A 13,938-nucleotide genomic window follows, 5' to 3' on the forward strand; every position below is an offset into this window, starting at 1 on the left:
GCTTCACAACAACTTCGTGACTGTTCTTGAATGGCCCAGCCAGAGCCCTGACTTAAACCCCATTGAGCATCTCTGGAGAGACCTGAAAATGGCTGTCCACCAACGTTTACCATCCAACCTGACAGCACTGGAGAGGATCTGCAAGGAGGAATGGCAGAGGATCCCCAAATGCAGGTGTGAACTTGTTGCATCATTCCCAAAAAGACTCATGGCTGTATTAGCTCAAAAGGGTGCTTCTACTAAATACTGAGCAAAGGGTCTGAATACTTATGACCATGTGATATTTCAGTTTTTCTTTTTTAATAAATCTGCAAAAATGTCAAAAATTCTGTGTTTTTCTGTCAATATGGGGTGCTGTGTGTACATTAATGAGGAAAAAAATGAACTTAAATGATTTTAGCATATGGCTGCAATATAACAAAGAGTGAAAAATTTAAGGGGGTCTGAATACTTTGTGTACCCACTGTATAGCGGAGCATGCAGACGATAAGAAAGACACAGAAGATGCCCGGTGAATAAGTCCGTGCCTCAGAGACAGAGCAAAACAGGAAGAAAAAAAAATCCAAATAATGAATCTATTTCAGTATCATTGGTGTGCTGATCTATGTAAACCATGACAGTTACAGAGAGTATATATGTAACTATGGTAAACATGGGACAGTAAGCGCATCACGATGGAGGATGTACCTGTGTGCAAAGGCCAGTGCGTTCTGCGACGGCTCTGGACGGGCATCTGAGTTGGGAGGCGTGTCACAAATTTCATCTGTGCCATTGATGTTTTCCATAGGCGGAGTGACTGGGGTGAGGGGTGACGAGAGCTCGCCTGCTGGAGACTCCTGCATGCAAAAACAAAGTTGTTCTGCTGTTACTGTCAGGAGACACTGAAAATCAAACATTAGTAAAATATTCTAATTATTATTATTGTTGTTATTGCACTGCTAGTCATAATTAGTTGTGGCAGGAAACAACCTTGGAATCATTGAAACTTATATACAATTTATTAGTTCTATTTACCCATTTTACTACATTTTTTAGTAAATCATTCCTGGTTGTCTCTTTCAGAGGAAATGGTGCATTTAAAATGACAAAAACAGAAACAGTTTGAGTCATTGTTTTCTCTGTATGATTATCTGACCCAGAGATATTCAGTCCAATTTTATTTTTAAAAAAGTAAACAATAATCCCTGTCCTCACATTTCAGAAGCGTATCTTGAGAAGGATTATAAAAATTGTTCTTTTGGTATAAAAATGATTTATTTTGAGCCAATTAATTGTTTAATCAACTATAACTATTAATGAATTTATAATAACTTATATGTCTACTTATATATAAACAACTTAAATGTGATAATATAAAATAAGTAATAACTAACCTGAGTGATCTCAATGGCCTCTTAATACCAAAGAAATAAACAAGTTTTAAAAAATTGACCATCTTTCCCAAATAAGAAGGAGAAATGAAGTGTGTGTGTGTGCATGTGGGGAGGAGTGTGCTGTAGTGCTAAAAATGTGTGCATCTTAGTGAGCAGTTCTATGCCTATAGGCCATTAAATGTTGTATTTAGCAACTGCAGAATTACAAATGAATACTTATCCTTACATCCCATACAACCAAAGAATTATATGAGACAAATAATTGAGCTGCTCGGGGCCTGAGCACAATACGGCAGCAAATGACACTGCCTGTATGTCTTTAATGGACAAGCAGGCAGTGAGAGATAAGAGATGCATTATGGCTGGCATTACATTTTGCACTCCACATTTATTACAGTTGTATACCATTTAATATTTGTTCATGATACATTTCCACTGGGCTCTGGCCTATTGGGACCAGCATGCAGCATTTAGCTCTGTGTTTTCTCATCTTCTTCCGTTCTCATGTATTTTAGTTTATTTAGAGGATCTGGCGATTAGCAAGAAAGCCAGAAGGCATGTGGGTGAAATACTGACTTTCAGTAGTGAAACAAAGCTTCAGTACACCACCAAGATATAGCAGGCCAGGCTGCAGTCTCTACACTTCAAACAAACGTACCAAAAAAGACTCAAGGTACACGTCAGGTGTGCTCAGCAAAAAATAGCAAACAGGTCAATGCATTATCTACAGTATATCACCTCCCTGATTTCTTAGTTGTCTACTATCTATACCAATGCACCTTAGATCACTTTCTATATAGATACAGTAATGCATTGTTAAAACTTTTGTGTTTTTTTCTACAGTTAAATGTTTGGATGTGGAGTGCACTGATTGTTTTTATTACTGGGTGCAGCTGTACAGATCACATGGGGTGGGTAGAGATACCTGATCTCTGTCATTGTTTCTTTACACTGAAGAAGGCAGGTATGCTGAAACGTCTGTGTTTCAGCTTTTCAGTTCTAAGTATTAAAGCTGTATTTTGAGGCATCTTTTATAGTGTGGAAGCATTTGTCATTTCTGCAGTCATTACAGTTACAGCAATCCCTCTAGTTTCTGTGCTGTGGTGTGGTTGTGGTCAGTGCACGTGAGCCCCTGATGAGAGCGAAGCTGTGTGCTTGGCTTCATTACAAAGCATCCTCCCATGGGAAGAACAAAGTACTGTAGCATTTCCGCTCATGTGGGGTCGCAGCATTAATAGTACTAGTAATAGACTGCAGTTCAGCGCGGCCTCCGTAACAAACACATGAGGACATAAACCCTGTTAATAGCCTTTAGATTAAAGAACAGATTTCTCTGGAGATTCTCCTCTGAAACAAGTTCATTTTCTCTCAGACATGGTTACACATGCCCTGAAACACTCTATTATTGGATGTCTCATGCAACAAATACCTAACATACGGGCTAATTAGGTTCTCCAATGCATTGGGAGTGATTTAATACATTTACTTAAGTATAAGTTTGAAGAACCTGCACTTTTCTTGAGTATTTTCATATACATTTCAGAAAAAAATATTGTGGTTGTCACTTCGCTACTTTTATTTAACATATAATTAATGATTACCTTCTAGCTTAAGAGATACCATATGAAACACATGAGTCACTTTTTGGCTTGTGAACCAAGAAGTTTACCTACTATACAATGGAGTGTTTTTCCATTAATGTTTTGGTACTTTTACTTAAATATAGTACCGGAATAGTTGGTGTCAACATTTTCTAATTAAACATATTTTTGTATCTAGTTTTCTACCAAATCTTTTTCATTTTTAATTTTCCTCAGTGCCTCCAGTGATAATAATGAGGGAAAAATCATCACATCATCAACACATCTGTGACAGGAGGTCAGGACTGGGCTAACAAAATGGTGAAGTATTAGGGGGCTGGGCCAGTGTGTAGTGGAGGTACCTGAGAAGGAGATGTGGCCATCTCCATCTTTTCTTGACTCTTCTCTTTTGCAAGGCGTGCTGCTTCTTTATACTCTGCAAACTTCTCTGCAAACTGGACACACAGAACAGCCATCAATGTGGACTCTAATTCAACAATACTGCAGTTTAATTAGTTCAGCAAAGCCATATGTGCATGAACACACACATACATCAGTGTATAATACGTCATCTGTGAAACCAGAGGAAAGACAGAGTCAAGCTGTTGCCAATAAAGAGCCCACAGTTGAACTTAGACAAGAAGTCACTTATCCATGATGCCTCAGAAACATGAGCTAACTAGGTCACACTTTTTTAACCTTTGTATCACACACACACAGAGCAAAGCAGACTGTGCCATTGTGTTTTCCTTATAGAGTTTTCCTTTAATCAGAAGTTGTCAGTGGCTGAAGTTGATCTCTGAGGTTATTTTTGTTGAGAGTGAGCCTGAAGCAGTAAGGTGAGCTCAGCTGAGGGGCTTTAAGCAAATATAAACACTCTGGCACATAGACACACTCACATATCCCTGACGTCCTGTAAGGGTGCGGTTCATCACTGGCACTACTCCCACAGTTCTACAGAGTAATTTAGTATACAGTAATGCAGAGGGCTGCGTGGTGAAGAAATCAAATTGACAACTCTGCTGGAGCCGGTCTTGTGTCTGCCATTAGTGGAGTTGCAAAAAGTAACTCAATATCACTTCAATTCAGTCCAATATAGTAGTTCTGGTACAGTGATGTAAATGCAGTGGTTCTGGGTGTAAGTGCTTCAGGAATGTTGGCACTGCGGTTATCTGAGAAGTGAATCTGATTAGTTAGGCTTTAAAATAAAAATACTTCTCATTGAGTGGTAGATGTCTGTTAGAATGGCACACTTGGACCCTCAGACACAGTTCCTGTTAACAGTGTAAATACCACAGTAAGTCAATTAAACCAGAAGTGAAGTTGGGAAATTGGAAGAAGTTTGCAAAAATTGATAAATTCACATTTATTATTTTGTTCTGATTTTAGTCTGATTTGTATCAGTAATGTACAGTAAGCTTGAAACTGACCAGAACATTAAATACGATTTATATTATAGGTTACTGTAAGCTTTATTATTATTGTTGTTGTTAATAATAATAATAAAGTCTTATTAAGATTAAGATATTTCAAAAGAGAGACCTGAGAAAAAGTTCCCAACAAGCCATTTCAGTGACACTAGGCTACTGTCACAGTCAGAGAATAGGAGAATTATGAACTGGTAGACACAAAACATCCACTACTATGGATTATTGTTTACACAGTTGCACCCGGGGAAACACCAGAGTGTACATACTATAGTGTTTGTCTACTTTGCAGTCACATAATTGAACAAATTTGCACCTGATCACTAAGCAGGGATCAGTTAGTGACAAAGTGCTCCAGCAATTTAGAACTGAAATTTCACGAAGCCAAGGGGCCCATAAGAAACAAATTTTAGAAAGAAAAGGTCATTAGGCAGCAGCAGTCATACCCCAAAACCAAACCAAAAGTGAGATGACCTCAGTGACACAATCAAGGTTATTTCTGTGGACTTCAGAAAGCTGCCTCCAGAACCACAGACAGGTCACATAGTACATCTCATGCTGAATAAACCAAGCTACACCAATGTAGACCTACATGTAATATCAATAAAGCACCCTGTTCATTTTACACTTATGAAACATAACATATAAAAACATTTAAGGAAAAAATGGCCAGCGTTAAGTGTTATTAATGTCCAGTATGCAACGTGACAATAAATGTCTCTAATATCAGGCATTGTTATCAGTATCAGTCTCTTTATCCTTGTATTCTTGACACAAAGGACGTGTCAGTACTGCATGGATGTGTATGAATGTGAGGTTGTTGTGTGTGTGTGTGTGTGTGTGTGTGTGTGCGTGTGCGCGTGCGTGCACTGTGACAGTGGGGAAGCTGTGAGGCTTGCTAGTTCACAACAGGGCTTAATCATACTATAGAAGAGAAAATACACCACCTACTCAGACACACACACACAGAGAAGAGAACCCACACATATAGTTGCTTTTCAATGCACAAAGGGTGCCCACATAGCTGAGTGGTCTCGACGGGTGTCATATACAGTACAGCACACTGCGTCTGGCCATGGACATGTGTCACAGGTCTCTCCCCTCTCTCTCACCCCCCTTGCCTGTCTGGCTCTTCACTGCGGGCTTTCAAATAAAGCCTAAAAAAAACCTGAAGAAACTACTTAAACACACACACACAGAGAGATCCCAGAAAAAAAGCCTCATTAAGGCTTGAAATGCCATCCTCTCTCAGGAACTGGGCGAGAAGAAGGAAGGTGAAGCCACACTATGATTGATGCTTAAAGGGTAAAGTAGATGTGGTTTGAATGTGAGCGATGGTGTGGTACCTTGGATAGATGATGCTCAGTGGAGAAGCCCAGACCGTAGACAGTGTTGGCTCGACTGTCCGCCCACTGGCCGAACTTCTGTGAGGTCTTTGTGAACGCCATGTTGGGACTGATGGTGCTGTTGATTATTGCCTATAAGACAAAGGCAACCCACTTAATATGTATTAAATTAACTTTATTACTGCAGTGTGTAATATATATATATGTGTGTGTGCGTGCAGCTGTTATTATTAGTGCCTTCACTGTGTGTCTCTCAGACTCCGGTTCAGCAACCGTGCCAAAACAACAGTAGAATATATTATAAACAATTTGGGTCCAGCGATAATTTATTAAGCAAAAATCTCAAACATGCTTCACATCTAGTTTCTCAAATATGAGGATTTGCTGCTTTTCTCTATTTTTATCATTGTGAACTGAATATCTTTGAGTTGTAGACTGTGGACTATTCTTTAATAAAACAAGCTATTTGAATCAGTGAATGACGAATCAGTGCAATGAGGAGTTTAAACCATTTTGTACTAAACTACTAATCAATTAATAAAAAATAAAAAAAACACTGATAATTGCAAATGTACTGTTTGTGTATGTGTTTGTATGAGGTCAATCAGCAGTGCAGGCTCACACCTGCTCACACAGTAACGTCCCTGCTTAGAAAGGGAACTGCTAAGTTTAACTTTGCCATGAATTTGATGATCTAGCATCAGCGAACAGGACACAAACAGGCACGGCAGACAGCCAGAGTGACAGATAAATCTGGTGAGGACAAACTGGGAGGGGAGATGGTGGCCATGAAAAACCTGAAATGTGGTGAAAGCTTAAATAGTATTTATGACTGGTTTCTAAAGATTTGTATCTTCAGTAGGAGGTTTTTCTCTTTTCATGAGATTTGCTGACAAAATGAAATACATGGAACATTTCCAGCCTTACCCTTTGATTCACATGAGAACAAAATAGAAGACTCCCTCTAAATCTTATACAATAATCTTTTTTTGTTAAGTAACACAAATGGAGAATAAATTCATGGCTGATCAATTAGCAATGTTGCATAATAGCTGATATAATGATAAGTTTGTGAAGGTAGCAGTCAGTGACGGTGTGTGTTACACAATAATTGAACTATCTAATGGTTCACACACACTTGGTGATCACTGGATGTAAACTTTGATCCCAAATCTTTGCATTCTTCTCATTCACCTGGTTTCACACTTTTCTATCTGTGCCACTATAGTTATTTCTTCTAGCACACAGTTGTTTTTCTCATTTACCTTCGGCGCTCCTCCCTACATAACCGGTGGAGAGTGTGCATGTGTGTGACTGCCCTGTCCCTATAAAGAACTCTCCTCTAACTTTAGTCAAGCTGAGCTCTTCGTCCATCACATCACACACATCAGAACTATCGCTCCATGATCTCTAACAAGAATATCCTGAGACATGCATACAGTGCATACAGACACATACAGACAAACTCACAAATACAGTAGCTGCACAGACATATTGAAACATGAGCAGCTAATCCTGGGGCAAGCTGCAACACTGAGCTCTTTTAGGATGTGTTTACACATTAGAAACCAGTGCAGAGCACTATCAACACTCAGTAGATCACAATATGTGTGAAAAAGTGTGCAAGGTGTACAGTAGCAATCCCAATCAGAATCTCACCTTGGTGCCATCCAGGCTGATGATGCGGTAGACATTGCGCGTGCTGTCATAGAAGTAGGAGACAGTTACGGCATGCTTGCTAGTGGGCAGCCAGTTTTTCTTGGTGTTGGGGTCGATCTGGAAGACGTGGGCCCGTGTGCTGTAGATGGGCTGCTCCCTGAAGGGGACAAAGAAGAAGTGGTGAACCTCTTTGTGACGCAACACCAAAGTCTCACCGAACCCACCACCAGCACCGAATCTCCCACCCACGGGGGAGTCCGATCTCCTTGGCAACCGAATTACCATCTGGCCATCCTCCATAGTTAGACCACAGAAAGAGAGGCTATCAGAGGACTGCTACATTTACTCACTGACTTGTGGAACATGGATGACCAGCTAACTGAACATTTAAACTACAGCAGAGTTCCCACATTCATCTCAAGTCTGCACTTCCTCTCATACATTCTCTCTACATACTAAATGCATGTTATCCAGTAGAAACTGTCTTTCCTTCTCTCTGTGTAAGGCAGCGCTGTCGCTCCTTGTTCTGATATGGGAATGCCTGCAGCACTGAGTGAGGGTCACACAGGGGAGCATGGGGGGAGAAAGGAGAGGGTTGAAGACTAAATATAGACAGTAGGCCATGGTTAACTACCATAGACACACCTCACAGAGCTGCAGTTTCCACATATATAATGCATAAACACACACAATGACACAAACATGAGGAAATTATAAATCTGTATTTATGTGGGAGTGTATACACTAGGTGGATGGGTTCAGCTGAGATGGTTTAATTCCTTACTGACCTCTGTATGACACCAAAACCACAGTTTAGATTCAGCCCTACTGCTGTTGGGGATTATATAAAAGTTATCTTTGTTTTGTGCACCAGCTTCCGCCTTCATCCATTTATGCCTCACTCCTTGGTCTTACAATGCCCACATACTGTAAATTCCAGCATTGTTGGGGCTTCTTGGGTAATATCTACAGTCAGTACACATACACACACATTGAAAGCGCAGGGTGCAGAGGGAGATATTCTGGGCTGGCACTGCTGGCAGAGCGGGAGATAGAGAAGTGCTTACACTGCACTGAGGGGGTGATGGGGGGCATCAAAGGCTCGCTGTATAAATGAATATTAAAATTCAGTAGCAGCACCCCTCCTGTGTGTGATTAGCCAGGACTGGGGGAAAAAATATACAGAGACAGGGGAAGAGAGAGAGAGAGAGAGAGAGAAGTTTGATAGAAAAACAAAGAGAATGATGGGGAATTGGGGAGTATAGGAAGTCAGAGAGTGAATCTAGGATGATTAATGCCATTCCACAAAGCTGCTTGTGGAGTGCTGTGTGCGAATTATCATAATCATCAACAGCAGTGTAAGTGGCGGAACTGTGAGTCATTTCAACTCTCCCCCGGCACACATCACACAACCACAGCCTGTCCGTATGATCTGTGCAAGAGCTGCTTGGCAACAGGCATCATTTTTCATTGCATAATTTGATGGAGCTGTGGCAAATTTTGCACTTGTTGTTACTTGATTGTGTGTGTACCAAACACAGCAGTGTTCTTGTGCTTTGATTTTTACACGGATGCCTGTGCCAAAGAGTTTTGTTCCAAAATGACACCCACCAGTTGTCAAAAAAAGCAATAACTACTCCTACAAGTGAACTTTTACAAGACAACGCAGTAAATGATGGAATGTGATTTAATTTGAATGCTGCTTTATTAAATAAAAAAATAATACATTGTATATACATTGGACTGAGCCAATATCCTGACAGTGGACATGGTTATGGGACAGCATGGAGGTCAGTTCAGATCACACTCACCTTCTTACACTCCAGCAATGAACTCTGGCACTAACATAGGTTGCATGGTGGATACACAGATGTAGCAACAAAGAGAACGAGAACGAGCAGGGAATGCCCTGACATGCTTAAATCGTCCATGATTTCATGAAATACATGCAAACAAGACTGAATGTGGCAAACACCAAGCTGCCCACATTATTATAGGAGAGGGAATGTGGTCGGAGGGAATGGAAGAGGAAAACAAGAAAAAGTTTGAGCGTCAGCGAGGGGGTAATTTCAGTGGAAGGCAAATGAGTGCTAAAGGAGAAAGTGTGTAGGAGGAAGAGGATGAAGAGGAGGAGGAGGTGTTTAGCATGCAGAGCACACGGCATGACACAAGGGCAGGTGATGGAACATGAATGTTAAACCAGAGAGAGGAGGCAAGGCGCACTGAGAGAGGGAGGGAGAGCGATGAAGTGAGAGAAGGAGAGAGGGATGAAGAGAATGTGGAGAAGGTAATGAATGTAGAGCACTGATGAATCCACCTGTCTTCTAAGAGAAGGAGCTGGAGGGAGTGGGACACACTGAACTGCCACACTGAGTGGTATAAAGAATTACATAAACTATAACTATGTTGTTCAAACCTGAACTTTCTGGAATGCAATAAGAGTTTTAAACAAAGAAGCATGACAAGTGTCAAACAGCTACATGTCCAAGACACTTGTATTGACTTCTGTAAGACAATGATGGATGTAAGGGCCACACTAAGGAAAGCAATATACAATGTTCATATATAACTTATATACTTTTTTTTAGTATCATGTGAAATGTGTTCTGGAGAACTGGATATTGGATTACTGATGTTGCAAATGTTAGTTTGTGTTAGTCTGTAGTGTTTTTGAGATGCTCTCTTACTCTTATTGATGACATCAAAGTCAGCAACTCTTAGCTTGAATTCATCAGTCTGTGGACTAAAACACATTTTTGACTGATATGATAAGGCACAGATTTCAAAATGGTACATTTTTAAAGTAAAGTTTTAAATTGGAGCATCTCAAGATTTATTTTTCATTTATTACAGTAATTGTTTTACCACAGACATTAACTGAGTGCAGGTATTTTTTTAGAAAACACAAAGGAGTGCCATTGTAGACCACTAATAAGAACTGACCCTTTGATAGTATTGATTTTATTTACTGAGATTTTGAGATGTTTCTGCCTTCACCCAGTTAAATTGAGGTCAATGGAAAAATATACCTAAATATAATATATCATTAAAGTCTGATAATCCACAGCCTTCACTGTGAACAGTTTTATTTGAACTACTTTCTACCAAAGAAACAGTCCCATGCTACTATTGACTGTGGTGTCTGTGGGCAGCATTAGTGTATAAACAAATAGTGTATGAAATATTTAAAAACTAATGACCAAAAACATGGCTAGGTGACTGGTTACCTTTGCTTGTAGGATTTTGTGACTGGGGTGAACCAGCTTTGAAAATATGTTAAGCTAAGACACACAGCTCAGCTCTGCACACTTGCCCTAGGTACTGATCTGTGATCAGCACTGAACTTGCACACTTACACACTCACACAGACATCTACAGGAGTGGCGACATGTGTTGCCTATAGTGCCTCTAGTGCTCCAGGGATCTGATGCACAAATCTACAGGTCACAATACGTAACCAAAAAGCTTATACACACACAGAGTCATTTTACACTATAAAAGCTTTCATTTTCTACTTCAGTGTGTCGCCTGTAACTATGCAACTGCTCCTATTTCTGCAAACACTGACACTGAACCAGAAGCCAGATGAAATGACCCATCTCAGGAGCTTTCACTTCCCCTTGCCACCTCCAGATCCACCTCCACTCCTCTACTCTCCAGAAGTTGTCCTTGTTTCCATAGTTTGTCGTTAATTCAACCTAGTAGAGCTCAAAGGCAAGCAGATCGTGTTTAAGGCAGAGAGAAGTCTTTAAATGAGAGCTCCCTGTTGCTCCATCTACTGGGAGCAGCTTGGGTGACCTGCGATGTGCCTGCCTGTGAACACACACACTCACTCTCTGTCACCCACCCACACAAACAAAGACAGAGAGAGAAACTGAGTCCATCTGTGCGTTAATTGTATTTGCCCAAGGAAGTGAGAGCGCACCACAGACAGTGTTGATAGGCATCTCCAGTTCTCGTCCGGCATTAATGTTCTTCTCTCTGGCTTGGTATCGGGCCACGAGGCCGGAAGTGAAACATGACTCTGTCTGTCTGTGCCATTACTGCTAGACAACCGATCTGCACCTATGTACCCTTGCATCTCATCTGCACATACTCAGACTTTAATAAACATGCTGTATGCACCAAAGTGTTTTGAATAACGGTTTACAATTTATTCCACTGTGGATCAACTGAGTCACTGAGTCAGTTGCATAACAGTAACTTAGTCACCAGTATTGCAGAGCCCAGTGGCGAGCCGAAGCTGAGTGGGAGAGCGCTGAATGATGTGCTGCCCACATGTAGGAGGGCAGAGTGGGTGCTTCGGAAGCCTCCGGAGTGTTGTAAATAGTTAATGCAGGAGTTTGGGCTGATGCCTTGAAATCACACCATGCCTGTGCCATATTGTTAACCTCCCGCTGTGCAATTAATCACAATGAACTGTGGGAGACAGCTGCTAATGAACGGCAGGCTTGGTGGGGGAAATGGACTGCTGATCCCAGGGTTAAGGGACATGCAAATGAGCAGCACCACGCACTAGTCGGATATTTCACTGATGGGTGATGTTGTTGAGTATGTATAATGTATAAGGTAGTGGTCACAGTGCTTCCATAAAGACAGGAAGCCACTTTCTGTCAGCGCTGTAGCTAACGACATTCCCCTGCTTCTGACTTTATACTGTTTCAGAGTTTCTCCACACAGCAGAACCAGGAACAGAATGTGCAGTACATCAGATCACAGACATCAGACTATCTGAGAACAGATTCTGCTCGTACACATGCTTGCTTTCAGAATTACATAACTGTTTATAATGCAGTTGGAGAGTAAATGGTGAGAGGGAAAGTCCTAAAAAACAGCATTCCTATTCCCTCTCTCACTGTTCCAGGACTGAAATAATGGATTGTGGAATAGTAAAGAATTTCAATGTTGCTTCATCTTTGTGAGCACACCAAGAAATTCCTATATAGCCACCCCTGGTAGGGCAACTTTGGGAGTCACTTCAGATTAACCCCCTATGTTCATCTGAAAAGTTTGATGATGGGGGCAACTTCTGCACCTGCATTGGTAAACCAAGGTGTCGGGCCTTAAGTGTATTTGGATTTTTTAAACAGCATGTTCAGAAGAGAAAGGCAGACATTGCTTCATTACATGCTACAGAAATTGTTGTCTTAGTGTGCCGCAAATCAAGACCATCACTACTCAACCACATTTGTCAGACAGCCTGCCTGAACTATATATCCACCGTCACCGTCATGTAGGACAGATGGATTCATACACCTGGGTCATTGTTATGCGTGGTGTGGCTTCCATGGCTTGGAAGTTAATACCTTGTAAGACAACCTCAGCTGCTATGGATACAGAAAGGAAACTCAGTCAGTTTGTGCCATAATAATCACACTTACCCCATTGTTGTAGCTGAAATGAAAGGCGACACCTGACTACTGATCCTTTCACTGGCAATAAAAACGGATCTCTCGGATTGGCTGCTGCGTATGAAGGTCTTCTCTTTACACGATAGCCTCCCTTGTATCACTGTCGTTGCATCTGCAGGAATTTGATGACAACTGCTCCATTCCCCTCCGCTGTCACCGCATGAATTCACACATACATGTCGTTCTACACATGGCACGGAAATCAGATTTTCTTCTCCACCACTGGCGTTGAGCGTTTGGCGATGAAGCAGCAGCAGAAGTATCGGCGCTGTGAGAGATCCAGCGCAGAGTCCAATGGAAATTCGACAGGCGTCCTGCTGTTGTGGTATAAATGACAGATCCTCGTTGGAAGGGTGGAGAAACCCTGCTGCCTGAACCAAGAAAGACCACCCTCGTTTAGACAGTAGACAACGCACAGCATCACACTATCCACCCGCGCGTATCTCTTTCTCTCTCTCTCTCTCTCTCTCTCTCTCTCTCTCTCTCATTAGCATAGGCTCACGGTTACACCCCCACTCTCTCGCCCAGACTATGGCTATTTCACAGATATTCCACACTCTCAGTATTAGCAGTTCATGGCTATAATAAAGCTGGCAGGGGCCTTGGTATAAACCTAATCTCTTGTTCTTGTGCAACATAAGGATAAGGATAACATTAATTTATGCCCATGTTTTTACTTGTTCGCATGACGAATTCCTGGTCTCCTTATTATTGCTGGTATGTGGAGTTGTTTGCATCTGAATATCATGCAGTTTTTATGCAGTAGCCTTATATGTTTTTTTATTGATCTAAGCCTATCCACAGACCCTTGAGTGCACCACGCCCCCAAACCGCTCCACTTCTGGCTGATGCATCCCATTCCCTCCTACCCACAACCCTGTCAGTACTGAGCTGCTGACATCACGACACCGGCCTCCGCAGTGACGTCAGCAGCTCAAGAGACTGATGTCATTTGATGTTTTGTTGATTAATGATTATTGGGAAGTAGCATACGCACCTCAGGAAACTGATATTTCAAGGTTGTAATATATAATTCCCACTTTAATACCCAAAATTTCTGGAAATACAATTTGATAATAAAAAACCAATAAATAACCAAGTTCATGCTCCATGATTTATCTGTTAATAAATAATTTGGCTAC

General features: G+C 41.3%; 1 protein-coding gene across 3 annotated transcripts in view; it reads right to left on the reverse strand.

The window, feature by feature from the left end:
• homer1b (homer scaffold protein 1b) overlaps positions 1-13,360 on the reverse strand; it is a 23,263-nt gene extending 9,903 nt beyond the window's left edge. The window contains exons 1-5 of one of the 3 annotated variants that reach the window (XM_020594402.1): positions 12,767-13,360; positions 7,386-7,542; positions 5,727-5,858; positions 3,316-3,408; positions 688-836 (exon numbers count right to left, since the gene is read on the reverse strand). In XM_020594402.1, coding sequence (XP_020450058.1) covers positions 688-836; positions 3,316-3,408; positions 5,727-5,858; positions 7,386-7,542; positions 12,767-12,771 — 536 coding nt within the window. In that variant the 5' untranslated portion in view covers positions 12,772-13,360. Of the gene's footprint in view, positions 1-687; positions 837-3,315; positions 3,409-5,726; positions 5,859-7,385; positions 7,686-12,766 lie in introns of those variants that run through there. The other 2 variants (XM_020594403.1, XM_020594401.1) reach the window with 2 other exon arrangements.
• Positions 13,361-13,938: the final 578 nt, after the last annotated feature.

Source organism: Monopterus albus, unplaced genomic scaffold, assembly GCF_001952655.1.
Source record: "Monopterus albus unplaced genomic scaffold, M_albus_1.0 scaffold23.1, whole genome shotgun sequence".
Classification (NCBI taxonomy): domain Eukaryota; kingdom Metazoa; phylum Chordata; class Actinopteri; order Synbranchiformes; family Synbranchidae; genus Monopterus; species Monopterus albus.